The 14,700-nt window shown below is 45.6% G+C and overlaps 1 protein-coding gene across 1 annotated transcript; it reads left to right on the top strand.

Moving 5' to 3' along the window:
* The first annotated feature begins 2,293 nt into the window (after positions 1-2,293).
* LOC106655088 (serine/threonine-protein phosphatase 6 regulatory ankyrin repeat subunit B-like) lies at positions 2,294-7,643 on the top strand. Its single transcript, XM_014375291.2, has 3 exons — positions 2,294-2,436; positions 4,476-4,582; positions 4,662-7,643. Exons 2-3 carry the CDS (start codon positions 4,573-4,575, stop codon positions 7,550-7,552), a joined length of 2,901 nt encoding a protein of 966 aa, XP_014230777.1. The 5' UTR covers positions 2,294-2,436; positions 4,476-4,572; the 3' UTR covers positions 7,553-7,643.
* The last annotated feature ends 7,057 nt before the right edge of the window (positions 7,644-14,700 follow it).

The raw sequence follows: 14,700 nt of genomic DNA, 5'->3' as shown, positions 1-14,700 counted from the left end.
TTATCGAGTGTTTACGGCTTTTGCCCGACCACTCATCTTTCGTCCAAAATCGTTCAGATCGCCTTTTAAATTAGTTCGATCACACCGCGCAAATTGATCAATCAGTAATTAGATGACGCTCTGTTCTCCATTTGAGATCGATAAACTTGTAAGTAAAATTATCAATAACATCAACCTGAAGATTATATACTACAGATTTCTCTTGAGAAACAATCAATTAACCACGAAGAATGTCGCTTGACTCGATACAAAGCGATCGGATCAATCATTTAGCCGACTATTTTATATCTGCATGTTGTATGACTTGTGCTTGGCAACTACATAGCGCAGCCTCCTAATAGCTGTCCGTACATTTTTTTGATAAGTTGTTTCTCGAAGTAATCGCGCTGCTCACGCGGAAGATCGACGGCTCACGGCGCATTCGAAGCACGTTCCTATCGAACCATGCTAGAAGCGTATGATATACGTACGGGGCACGTCTTCGTGTTATACAGACGCGAGAGAGTGAGAGAGAGAGACGACGGTGTAAGAACGCGATGATGGTAATCTATTATTCTGCCCTCGCGCTTATAAATTTCGCAAGCTCAAACTATCGATGAGTCTTGGATACATGAGCGTCGGCGGACCGACGATTCGCCAATCTCGATTTTGATTTTATCGTCATATCCTTGCCTTGTTCGTCCATACAATCAAAAGGAGACCACTTATGATTATTCAATTTTTCGGTTCAATTTATTAATAAACCGATTGTATTTCTATCAAACAGTCCGAATCAAAGCGCTACATTTTTAATAAGCAAATAAAAAGTACTCCCCGAGCAAATTTTAATAAAAATTCTAGATGTGAAACTAGCGCGATGGGTGCGACGACGTCAGCGACAGGAGTCGCAAAAATTATTCATACCAAAAATCGTGCTGTTTCGAAAGAAAAGCTATATGCCCGCGCCGAATCGTGTTTACAATAAATCTAGAGACACTCATGTTTCGTACACCCACAGCTACTGATTACTATAATCTTCATATAACATATGTGTAGCACACAACACGTATTTTACACACATTTATTCAGGCAGTTCTCTCGGCTCTACCTGCATTATTATGCCGTTACATCAGTGGAATGTATTTTTTTTTTCAACTTCTGATGTATACGAGGGAAACACGAGAAGGCCCACGATGAGTCTCCTTTTCATAACTTGTACCCTGCCATGGTCCTCGAGGATCAACATTCAATCGTCACACACGATCTCATGCGCTGGCTCTTTATTCATTTTCAACTAGAAATAAAACGACAAAAATTCCAAACATTACTCCCATGCTTATTGCTTATCTCAGTTTAATTATCAAAGATTTTCCATCGTGATTTTTGGTATAGTTTTTTCGGCTAAACAAAAAATGAAATTCAAAATAGCAGATGAAAAATTGCGAGATACTTATAGACATTGTTAAATTTTAACAACGATTATGGAGACACAACTCGATGAAGTGTGAGTTTTCTATGTGGCAAAGGCATACAGAGATATTATAAATTTGATTAGTAAGCAGAGTTACCTATTGAGTTAAAGAAAAAGTACAGTTATACTTATATGGTTTGATATTCAAAGATATCTGCTGAGTTGGTACAGAGATACTTACGTATTGGTCGGTAATCGGTATAGAGAGATACTTATTAGTATGCAGGGATAATGTTCGCATACAAAGATGATTTTCATTAAGTTGTTGGATTAAATAAACTTTACCTACTTATACTCATACTTGAAAAATCAATATAAATTTTTTTTATATTATAAGTGCAATGCAACAAATAGGCTGTTACTATTGTTACAGCTCGACGCTTCTATGCTGAGTATTCTGTTGTCGCAATGCTTCATTCGGAAGTAATTTTATACTGGTAACTCTTACAAATAATATTCATTAATAGCTTGATGATTTAAAATGTAAAATAGCGATAAAATCTAAATATCTAGAATATAATAAAAAAAATATACTAAAATTAATCTTCGTATTAATTAATATTTACGATTGTGTATCGAACTGCCATGTGAAGTACTTAGGATTTTAAGATTTTTTTCCTCGTGCTTTTGAAAAAGTGTTCATGCACCTAATATTGTTCTTTTTACAACTATTAGTTGAATAAAAGACCTTCGATATACTAATTCTTTTCTGTACTGAACAGATAAATTTTGATCATGCTCGTCCAATGAATTGTCTCATATTACCAATGTATTGTACATTTTAAAATGTAAACACAGAGTTGAATAATATACACAAACTAGAATCTGTGTGGATACATTCAGTGTCAAATTGATCGCAGTTACGTTAAATCAATTTTCTCGTTCTCGAGTGCGTGGTTACGAAGAGGCAGCTGAAGAAGAGAGTTTTTAGCGATCCCCAAGGGCTGATTCTGTCTAAAATATAGGCAAAAAAAATAATCATCTCCGTAAGTATGGCCTTATTACATTGCAAACACCGAGTACGAACAATGGCTCATAGATGGACGTTACGCACTCTCGCGTGATTCCCTCGTCTACGAGAGATGCACGGACGCTTTTTTTTCGACCAACGTGCACTCTTACCTTTCTCGACAACGAGAGTCGAATTAATAAAGGCGCACGCCTGGCGTTGCGCACTTAGGAAGTGTTCGTCTGTACTATTTTTTTTCACTCTACAGTACACTGTTTAGAAATTTATCAAAGATATCATCGAGGCATGATATCGTTTTAAATTTTAACACTCAACTTGCACAACATTGATTTTCATAACATTCGTGCGGTAAATACTCTCAGTAGTAGCTATTATCTACTTAGTCCGTTAACGAAGCTCAAAACCTTTTCGACTCTGATACTTGAGAGAGCAGAGAGTTTTAAAACTCCGGTCATCAAGCGTGTTGAAACGTTTCAATTTTTCTCATTATACTCCAGGGCAAAAGAAGGCTTAAATTTCAGAGAGATCTAGTTGTATGTGTATGCCGTAAACACGCTATTCTCATAATGATTATAATTGAGTTGCGAGGCTGTTGCAACCATCCCTCGAAACTGTCCGCGCGCCACTTGTAATAAATTGTTTGCAGTTCATTAATAACTTCATGCGAGCATTTGTCGAATTTGTACCGAAAATGACATAAGTAAGGGATGTGCAATCTTCGCTGATTTTTAATTACTAATAACTTGGAAAATAAAATATTTTATTTCTTAAATGATTAAATATATTAATTTCATTGATTAAACGAGATGAATTGTTGAATAAAAATTGTCTGATTTTACTTTGAAAATCTATTCGCATGCCTGTATCTTCATTATTGAATAATTTTAGCGACCTGTTGGATCTTTTTAAGATTTCTTACTATCGATAAAAAAAAACTAGGAATCTCGTTCTCTACTTTAAAACAAAAATATTTCACATACAATGAATGTGTATTCTCAAATTGATATGAAGATTTTAGTTAGAAAAATTTTTAAAGGAACTCGTTTTATGAAAGTGTACTTTAGGTACAATTCTGACATCTCGCATATGATGTTCACACTCTGCGAGGCTATCGATCTTTTTATCCATGGTATGCGAATATTTTCTCTAATATAATTTATCCTTATATTGAGAACTATGAACTTCAAAACATTTCTACTTGCTCGATACTCGAAACCTTGAATAATTTTTTTTCATTGCAGCGAACCATGTAATTTATTCCTTGGTGACTTTTTAACGTTACAGTTTTCTCGCGGTTTATACCACTGTTTTATGTCAATGTCAGATTAGTGCAATCAGTTTGATATCGTGCATGCTACCGTACAGTCCGATACACACATATAACATAGAAAACTCATCCTCCTCGAATTGACACTTGGCAATCAATCGCTCGCGATGTCTCGCACGAGATGAGACGAGTGAATTTTCAATCTCACTCCTTTGTCTCGCCTCTATATGAACAAAAACGACAGTTGCCAGACATCGTTCGAACGCAATTCTCTCCCGTACGTGCATCGTTCGCGTGCTCGTGTTACTATTGCGGCCTGTCTTTTCTTATTACGGCACGTATCGCGTTAATACACATCCATGCATTGTAAGGCTCGTGCCTACGCTTAATAGACTTTTTGAACGAAAGATGCTGCTCGGTCTCTCGGGTGAAGGGCGCGTATACAAACAGGCTGGACACGCGTATACGCGACCGTATTACATATTACGGCTACAACACATGCTAGATTTGCAGCAGCAGCACGCGAGCTGCAGCCTCGGAATGCTGAAACGAGCTGGAGGCTCCGTTTACGAAAATTCCATTCTAATTGAAGTTTATCGAGTTAACGTACGATGTGATGCAAATTTCCCGACCAACGATCCTTAAGCGCTCTACACCGTAATGTAGGACAGACTTGGTACATTTTCCGATTCTTCATACTTTTTGACATAATTATGCGCATTCTTCTTGTTTTTTTATAAACACATTCCTTAACTTTTAATTAATTCATGTATATTCTTAAATTTTAGATTTTCTGCGTAGATAAAATATTCTTGGATAATCAGTAAGGAAGGCTAAACTTTGTTGTATGCAAGCAAATGAAAATTACTAAACGAATTAATAAACATGGATCTTGGTGGGTTTGCTTAAAATTTCGCATTTTCAAAACATTTTCACGCATTAAATTGATTTTATTTATTTTGATATCGTTCAAGATGTTTCTACGAATCTGAATAAATCCATTCAGAAAGGAGAGTTCCAGGACGTACGCGATATATTGGACGTGAGTGGAGTGCCGCCACAAGACGACACGTGGGAGGATTTTCACATTTTGAACGAAGCCCTCAAGTACGGGCACAAGGAAATCGCTAATTTGCTGATCAGGCGGGGCTGCAAACGAATCAATATCACAGACGAGGACTTCACCGATGACACTCCTCTGCATCATGCCGTCGACACTTACGACCTGGAATTGGTGCAACAGCTCGTGTCGATGGGCGCGTGGCTCGATGCCGAGAACAAGAAAATGGAGACTCCCATCCATCGCGCCGGCAAACATTACTTGATTCGCCACGAGCCCGAACTGTGCAAGTACTTGCTGGGCTTGCACCTCGAAGCCGCAAGCTCCAACTTGCAGGATCGCAATGGATTCTCGTACTTTCACGTTGCCAGCGCCTGTGGCGACAACGACTCCATCAATACATATTTGGACTGCAACGTCGACGTGAATCAGAAAATACGTTCGGGAAAAAGAAAGGGATATACTCCGCTACACTTTGCAGTCATGTATAATCGCCTCGACACGGTCAGATTATTGCTAGACAATGGGGCCAGTGTGGAGCTGCCAAACGCTGTCGATAATTCGACTCCGTTGCACATGGCATTCGAATGTCAAAATAAAAAAATTACCGAAGAATTGATCTCGAGATTGGATAAAAACTGCAGTAATCTGACTAACAAACGCGGAATTTCACACTTCTTCATAGCGTGTACCACCAATAACACCGAAATTGTTCAACACTTCATAAACGATGGTGCAGAAATTTGCAATTACATCGACTACGCCGATTCAATTTACAAGGGATACACCCCGCTGCATTTTTCGGCACAATACGGGAGCATCGAAACAACCAAACTTTTATTGGATACAAATCCCCAGTGTTTGTTTATGGATACCGCACCTGTGGCTCCGCTTCATTTAGCATTTCGTTACGGACACAACGACATAATTGATCTCTTATTAAAAATATACAACACTGTGTACCAGTGCAAATCATCCCGAAATACATTTGATATTTCGCACTTGCATATTGCGTGCTACAGAAATAACATTGAAAATGTAAAAACACTGTTAAAGTTCAATCAAGCACTACTACAACAGAGGTTTTGGGAAAATTCCTTTGTCGGCTATACGCCGTTGCACGTGGCTGTCGAGCAGCAAAATATAGAAACTATTAAATTATTATTAGAGGATTGGGCTGAAATAGATGCCCGAGATAGCTTTGGATCGACTCCGTTGCATTTAGTTTGCCAAGGATCTCAAGTTGGTATCAAGATGTTGCAAAGAAAACTCTTGAAACTGATCAAAGCAGGAGATTTCGATAAAGTCATTGATTCGATTATATCTGCTAGCAAGCAATGGAAAATAATAAAATTATTAATGAGCAGCAAAAATAAAAATGTGAATCTAGTGGACAATTTTGGAAGGACTCCTCTCATGGAAACTTACAACAACAAGAATAATTCCATAATTCTCTCCTTGTACAATAATTTGGATACTAGACCGTTGGATAAAAAGAGAAAAAAGTTGGGAGAAATCATCTCCCTTTTAAATGTTAGACATAAATTGTTGGTGCAATGTCTCGTAGATCACGGAGCAGATTTGAATCAGCAAGACTCGTCCGGCCAAACCGTACTGCATTATCTGGCGAAGAAAAATAAAAATTTTGTGAAAATCGAGAAGGACCTACTGAAGATGTACATCGCCAAGGGAGCCGACGTTAATTTGACAGATTCCACGGGTCACACGCCGCTCTACTACGCGGTGTGGAACGGCCACAAAGCGATCGTCGACATACTGCTGAGGCACAAGGCCGATGTGAATTGGCCCGAGAGCAAATACACGAGGAGTCCGCTTCACGCGGCCGTGATCGCGGCTCGCTCGAAGCAGCACAAAAACGTCGACGATTACGTGGCCATAATCGAGAGTCTGATCGAGCACGGGGCCGACGTGTACGTCCGGACCAACAAGGGCCTGACGGGTCTGCACCTGGCGCTGCTGCGCGAGGGCAAAGATCGGGGCTACTTCCGCCCGGAGCCGAGTACCGTCAACTACCGCGACCGGGGCTCGCTGGCGCGCAGGATCTATCGCCACTTCGACGTGAACGTGCGCGACTACCAAGGCATGACGGCGCTGCACTACGCCTGCCTGGACCAGGACGTCTTCATGGTGCCTGCTCTGCTCGACGCGGGCGCCGATTTGAATGCCCTGGACCACAAGGGCCGAACACCCCTGACCATGTGTCTCGACATGAAAGAGCGTCTGTGCATCCACTACTTCTTCGTGAACCACGTGAAGAAGCTCGAGCGAATCTCGGCGCCGTTGATCGACAAGAATTTGCAGGCTTACCACGAGCTCCAGAACAGCGAGTACAAAAAGTTCTGTCTGGTGAAGTTGCAGAGTATTCTGGACGTCTGCGATTTCCACTACGTCACCGACGACGAGTGCAACGAGGAGATCGAGAAAATGATGTCCGTCAGAATCGACGACTTCGCTCGACTCTACGATCTCATTTTCATGAGCTCGAATCAATTGGTCCGTTATATGGAAAATGACACTCTTAGGCAAATTTTGTCCGATAAAAATTTGACCAAGAAGTACCCGCTTTATGGTTATTTACTCAAGTTGCAACACACCAAAGGGAAGGAAAGATTGCAACTGGTAAAATTTGTGGCCCCATACTTGATTAAATTAATAGGTGCCGAGCTACCGAAAAATTGTTACGACACGATAATTTATCATTTAAGCGACGAAAGTTTGTTGTACCTATACGACTGCAAAGAAAGTCAAGTACTTACCGAATGTAAAATCAAAATTTTATCTTAACTGTCGAATATTTTTTTTGTTTATGCGTCGATATTTGTTGACTTTTTTATTGGTAAATAAATTTTATCGGAGATAAATATTTTCAATATAATTTGTTTTTAAGATCATTTGCGTAAAATTATTCTAGTCCTACTAAAATTCAAAAATTTGACGAAAGATGTGCGTGCACATAATTGTAAACAAAATAAACCAGCTTCATTTTAACGCGCGTCATGATTCTGCAAGATTATTACAAAATCAGAATAACGCGTATACTCGCATGCATGACTTATCGATTAGATCTTAGATTTTTACACAAATTCATTATACACTAATAAAATCAAAAGTAATGCATTCATACGCACAGTAAGATTGAGCAAGCACAATCATATCAGTAGAAAGCTTGAGCTGACACTATGGCATTCGTATGAATTAAATGACAGAAAAATATTAATTGATTATAAAATATTGCGTTTCATGCAGCATGCAACTACTGAGTAGTTTTATTTGTCTACTTGTCTTAGATTATTTAAATATCCACGCTTAATAAAAAGTGAACTAATTGAAAAGTGAGCTGTCAGTGAGTACATACATTACATAAATACATACGAGGAGTGCGTTTATACACCCGTAAACACACAAGCGCAATATTAATTTATGAAGATTTATGAATAGATGTTTGGCGGATTTTTATCTAAATGTATAATCGTTCTGACAGCGCCTCTTAAAGTATCAGCGCGCCTTAACAAAGAGAATCTCGATTTCCCACAATTGCTATCGGCTCGTATCGTTAATGTACATAAGTACGCTTCACGCGCACGTATGTAATAATATATAAACTTTTCGAGATTTATTTTATTTGCCTAATGGCTCGAGCAATAGCCACGATAGGTGTCATTTCGATATTGGAAAATTAGTTTAGCAGCGGCGATTGCGTAAAGCACGTACCGCGCGCCGCGTGTACCCATGGAAGAGTCCGCATGGAAGAGAATTATTCACTGCCGAAAGACGTAAGAAATATCGTTAGCAGCATTACCCAGATCTGTACACGCGCGAGTTAATCAATCCCGACAAGAACTGCGAATCCACGAGAGTTCACGCCGTATAGGCATTTGTGCTTTTCCAAGTTAGTTAAATAATTGTGTAAACGAGTGCGCGGAGAATTCAATTCGTAATAATGCGCGAAACGATTTAAAATGTGGCCTATTGTCGATGGAATAATGTTTGAACTGCAGCCGAGTAGCAGCAGTTCTGTAACAGCAAAATCACGCTTGGAATAATCGCGAAAAGTGCATAGATCAACGCTTCCAGGTCGAATATAACGCGCCAACACCGGATACCCACTCACTTCTTCGAGATTCGTATAGTATAAACGCAGCTATCAGGGCAGTGCCATAAAAGCACGATCGCACGGGAGAATAAGCGAACAATCATATAGATTACATAATGCCTTGACTGAGGTCGAGTGCGGCCCAGAGTTCCTCGCGTGGCCACAACCATTCCCTTCACCCAGAAAAACTGCACCAGTTTGCACGCGGGTGAAGTGTATCGACTCATATACCTACGATGTCGCACAGGTGTGCTTGGCTTTGTGCATCTGACACTTGCTGAGCATTGATATTTGTTGATACGTTAATCCATATCAACCTTTCCCAGTACTTGCAATTTTACTTTCGAAGATTATCCCAGAACTTTTTACACATTTACTCCGAGTACATATTATTTTACTGCGTGTTATTTTAATTAGAAACAGGCTTGCATTTGAAAGTAAACAATCGTTCAAAATTAAAATAATTTATAGGCAAGAAATAAAGGCTTCAACGTCAGTTGGATAACAATGTAGAACAATTAAGACTCATGAAATCCGTGTCAAAGATGCGGATAAGCCTATGTATGCAAAGCTGCAGCGCAGAAATGTATGGTAGTATATACATACTGGCTTCGATTGCATAGCAAGGCAAAAAGAGAGAAATAAAGTGCAACCGTCAAAGTATGAAAGAAATTTCTCTCGCAGCTGCTGCTGCACACGAAATGCGCCTCTCTCATTGTAAGGAACTCATGGAGCAGCGGCAGCGGCAGCAAAGGCGTGGATGGAGATTAGCACACTTTATAAAAGGGCCGCGGCGCGCGTTAGAAAGTCGTACACACACGCTACACTGCCACGTATACATGCCCGTCTATCGCTCGACGCAGAGAGTCTCTGTTGCATCGGCGCCTGCTGCATTTCCGTCAATTATGAGTGCGAATCAATGTTATATGGCATTTGGCAAACTCCATTGTTTGGCAAGATTTTTTCTTCCTTTTGAATGAGCTCTGCTGCCGTTGGAGATCGATCGAAACCAAATGCGAGATGAGAGACGCTCAAGGTTGACCCTGGAAAATGAAACTGTCTACGCGTGCACGTTTATTTTTCATGTTAATTTACACAGAATGTAGAAAAGATTCCATTACACGTTTAGTCGATGTCAAGTTTATAAAACTTGTTGCTTTCTAGGCACTTGACGCAAATACATTAGTCAATATCTTTATGCATTATAACGGCGCATCCGCGCGGGCGACGTACGCCTCGCTTCTCGCTCGTAGATGCGCCGCAATGGCTCTTTTGCGTCTCGGTGTGCTCGTCGGCTTTACCGCACGTGCGGAGCGCCAGACGACCGCGAGGTCGTCGCCGACGAGCGCCACAAACTCTCGCTCCTACCCGAGTACCTGGCCGGCTAGCCCCGGTACCCCGCGACTCGCTCAGGGCTCCGCGGATCCGATGCAGCGCTAGGTCTGCTCGTTCGCGCCGATATATCGCGCCTACCTCCGCGTCCCGATATCTCTCGCGCCTAAATCCGGACGATATTACTCGCGTTCGCGAGGCCAAGAGGCCGGTCGTGCCGAAGCACGGGTCGCCTGAGGGCCTTGAGGCCGCGTCGCGCCGAACCCAGACGACGAGGTCAATCACCACGTCCTCTCTAACACCCACACACTCACTCACGCTCACACTTGCACGTGCAAGTGCTCGCAGACCCACACACCCGACGAGGCTGTTTGCTGGCACACCTATGCGCCACGCAAACACACACGTATCACAACGGTGATGTGGTCTGCACTCAACTCGCACACACAACCACACGAGCAAATTCTACTCACCAAATCGCTCTACTTCTCTCACACGAAATCGCACGAGGAGAGCTATTATCGTAACTGTACGATTCGACTGTCTCTCGCAGACCCGGCTCGCGAACTCGCGCGTGGCCGCTCACACTTCCCTCTCTCTGCGGCCCCCACGCGAGCCGCCCGTCCGGCCCGCAGACTACCGAATCCATGCGAGAGCGTCGCTCCGATTGTGAGTTCGACTCCGCATTGACCCGGCATGTCACAGCGGGCCGTTACGCGGCCACAACGTTACAACTCTCCCCCCCTTGCTGAGACCACCCTCGCAGCTTTTCACGAGGGTCGGTCACAGCAATTAACGCGACTCCAACACACGAGAAAAATCGAATTTCCCGTTTACGGGATGCACCGCGATCCGTGCTGGGCGAGGACAGCAAGGCATCTCGCCACGGCAGTGCGCCGGTGCATTTCTCCTAGACATCATCGTACGCGCGATCTATGTGCGCCGCGAGCCGCACAGGGCGAGGACAACCAGGCATCTCGCCACTGTGGTGCGCCGGAGCACATATCTCCTCGTCTTCTTCAGGACCGCAGGTTACCGTACCACGCGACACACGCTGGCGAGGACAAACAGGCTTCTCGCCTCGCGGTGCGCCGGTATTTCTCCGCGCTATTTCGCCAACTTTTCGTCGATCATGAGGAGGGCCTTCCCTTTGATGGTACGGGCCCGTCCTTCCAAACGCGCGCGCTCGCATCGCTTTCGTTGCAATAACCGGCGCGCTGCTCTGAACAGAGGCCGAGCGCTCGGTTACGCCACATGAACCCGTACTCGCGCATACATCGCCGTATTTGTTGCTGTCATCGCACAAGCTGTTCCGCTCGAGCTCCGCGCAGCAGGCGACGTTTTTACTCTTCTCGTACACTCGCTTAAATACCTCGCCGCTCGCATGAATTTCGTTTACGGTCGCGACCGACAATCCCGCGCACTCCACGAAAATATCTAATGCCGTATCGTTCTGTGCACAAAAATCATGCCACGGTCCACCATGTGCTCGCCACTGTTGTTGGCTCGTACACGTGTCAACTTGCCACAAATTTTTGAAATCTGCGCCGAGTATTATATCGTCATCCCCGTATGACATCGCTCGCCAACGCATCGGCTCGACACGCCCATCGATCCCTACCTCCACCGTCAGTGTGCCAATCGTCCGCGACAGCACTGGCGTGAAGGGCATCTTTATATTCGCCGATGTCTCGTGTAGCCGATCTCTCAACTTCTCCGCGACGCGAGGTCCAACTATCGTGACCTGCGCCCCGGTGTCATACATCGCTCGATACACCTCGCCGTTCACACGCACGTTGATGAAGTCCCTATTTTCATTCATCATCGCCGCGATTATCTCTTCTTCACGCGCCGCATGGCTGATCGGCGACTCACTGCAGTCGGCCGATGCTTGGTCAAGCGCTTGGCCAAGCCATTGCGGCTGCTCGCCGAGAGGCGTATCGTTCACACGACCTGTGAACTCAGCCTTTCGCGAAGCATCTCTACGCTCTACGCTCTCGTCCGCTAACTTCTCTCCGACCTCTCTATGTACCTCGTCATACATTCGCACACGTCTATTCCCTCTCTCGCGCGCGCAAGCTTCATCCGCGTCACAATAGTACGAGGGTGAGCCCGAGCTCACCGCCTCGCCTATCACCGAACTGGACGTGAATTTACTTCGCGTGATCTTCACACCACACGAGTCGGTCGCCTGCAAAGCTGTGTTTGCGTCGTCCGCTCGCGCTCGTCTCTTTGCCGGAGTCGGCTGCTCGATTTGAAGTTTCAAGTCGCCGACTCGCGCTTCGCCTCCCTCGTTCGCTTGTGTACAGACTGGAGTTGGCTGCGCGGCCTCACTCGAGTCGTGTACACGCAGCCCTTCGTCCCCTATCGTGGTTGAAATCGAAGCTGCGGAGATACATGGCTGCGCTGCGTCTCCGCGTTGAAGTTTCCCAACAGCTGTCGAAGTGCAACACATCTCGGACACGTCAAGAAGGTCGCGTTTTCCATGCCGCAGAATTGACATTTCTCCGTCGGTGAAATCGACACCACAGGAGGCCTCGAGCAATCGGGCGCTCGATGTCCGAACCCTTGGCATCGATAGCACTTCGTCCGCGAACACTCTCTCGCTCTATGTCCCGTCTGGCCACATTCGTAGCAAGCTCCGACAAAGCCGCCAGCAGCACCGCGCGGCTGTGGCGATGTCGTCTGCTGTGCCGTCGGTGCATCTACGTTCACGTTTGAATTCGCGCTCGCACTTTTCTTTCCGCCGTTCGAGTTTTGCTTATTCGAAGCATTACTCGAGGACGCGCTCGTGTTCGTCTGCTCGGCCGACAACGCACCGACCTTCGCACCTTTCGTATCCGCGAGAGCGGCTCGATCTCTGCCACTTTTCTCGATTTTCGCATCGAGTGCTCTTCCACGCTCGTATCTCAATCCACGGCTCTCGATCGTGTCAATCGAGTTCGGGCACTCATCATTGAGTACGAGTCGGTACGCCGCGCGTAAGTTTCGCCACACTATACGAGCCAGCTTCTTCTCGGTCGGCGGTTCGTCGAACTGCATCACGAGGTGCCGCACGAAGGTCAAGTACTCCGAGATCGTCTCGCTCTTGCCCTGCACTCTGTGCTGCAGCTCGTCCATTATATCGTCCTCGTCGCATAGGCCGATATACATGTTTTTGAACGCGGTCTCGAAATCCGCGAAAGTGACGAAACGGCGCTTATGCGTGCGATACCAGAGATCGGAGCTGTCGTCCGAGTTAAAAGCGAAAGACATGACATCGAAAAATTCGATGAGTGTCATCGGCACACTATCTCGAAATTCCTTCACACGCTCTAAGAATAATTGCGCCTTCGTTTTGTCGCCGCTTTTAAAATTCAATTTGTAGCTCGCGAGGAGCCTCATGAATTTTTCGCGACGCAACAATCCGTCCATCTTACGACCCGCGCGTGCACGATTCACTCTCTGCTCGGCCTCGCTCGCTTCGCTGCTGCTGGCCGAACTCTCGCGTGGTAGCTTTGTTCGCTGCTTCACTTTACGCTGCGATTTACTCACGACGCGCTTCTCTTCCTCGCTGCTCGAGTCCCGTGGTTTTCGACTCACGTTCTTCTGCTCACGCTCGCAAGGGTCGGCTCGTAGGCTCGACCTCTTCCGCGGCTTCTCATCACCTCCGCGCTGCTCGTCGAAAGAACTGGCTGACAAAAGAGCCAGCTGTTCGCTCAGCTGCTGAATTTGCGCAGCTAACTTCGACCGGCCGCTACTCCGAACAGGCGTGCTCGCACGCGACGTACTTCTGCTCGTGCTCGACCGACGTGAGCTTCCACACTCCGTCTCTTCCGCGATTGTGCTTTCTTTAGACCGACTTTTCCTCTGCCGACGTGAGGAGTCAATCGGTGTCGGCGGTGGCGTCCAGCCTCGAGCCTGCAGCGCGAGTCGCGTGGGCTCGTCGGGCTCCGCGTTCATCCACGCGCTCATTATCGGCGCGGAGCGAACATTCAACGCGTAATTGCCCGCTGTCACGCTGCTGCTCGTCAACGAGTTCGCGGAACTCGTTGTCACCGTCGAGCTTGTCGCCGTGTTTTCCGACGTCGTGACCGCACCTGCCTCCTCGAGATCAACCAGCTGCTCGCTGTCGCGTGGTACGACGTTAAATGTAACGTCGCCGTCGATCTCGGGCGCCCAGCTCGCGGACTCGTACCCCTGCAGTCGGAGCCACAGACGCAGCAGACGGTCTCGCGCTTCCTTCGCCGATCCCAGCGTGTTCGCACCGCTCTTCGCCAGCTCCCTGAGCACCTGCTCATCTTCAAGAGCGATGACTCGATCGACCGTGCTCTTCCCCTCGTCCGACCCACGAACCACCTTACGCGCTGTACGCTCGAGACTCTGAATTTCGCTAGTCGTCGGCATGTTTTGAATTCAAGTTCGCGAGTCTGTCGAGACCCGCGATGACTTGTTTCGCGACGACTCCGATTCGACAACGCTTCCGCGCTTTGTTTACGTTCCGCGCAGGCAAGTCCGCGCGGACTTG

This window comes from Trichogramma pretiosum, unplaced genomic scaffold (assembly GCF_000599845.2).
Source record: "Trichogramma pretiosum strain Unisexual culture from Peru unplaced genomic scaffold, Tpre_2.0 scaffold2, whole genome shotgun sequence".
NCBI lineage: Eukaryota > Metazoa > Arthropoda > Insecta > Hymenoptera > Trichogrammatidae > Trichogramma > Trichogramma pretiosum.
This window is presented reverse-complemented; position numbering and strand designations above follow the sequence as displayed.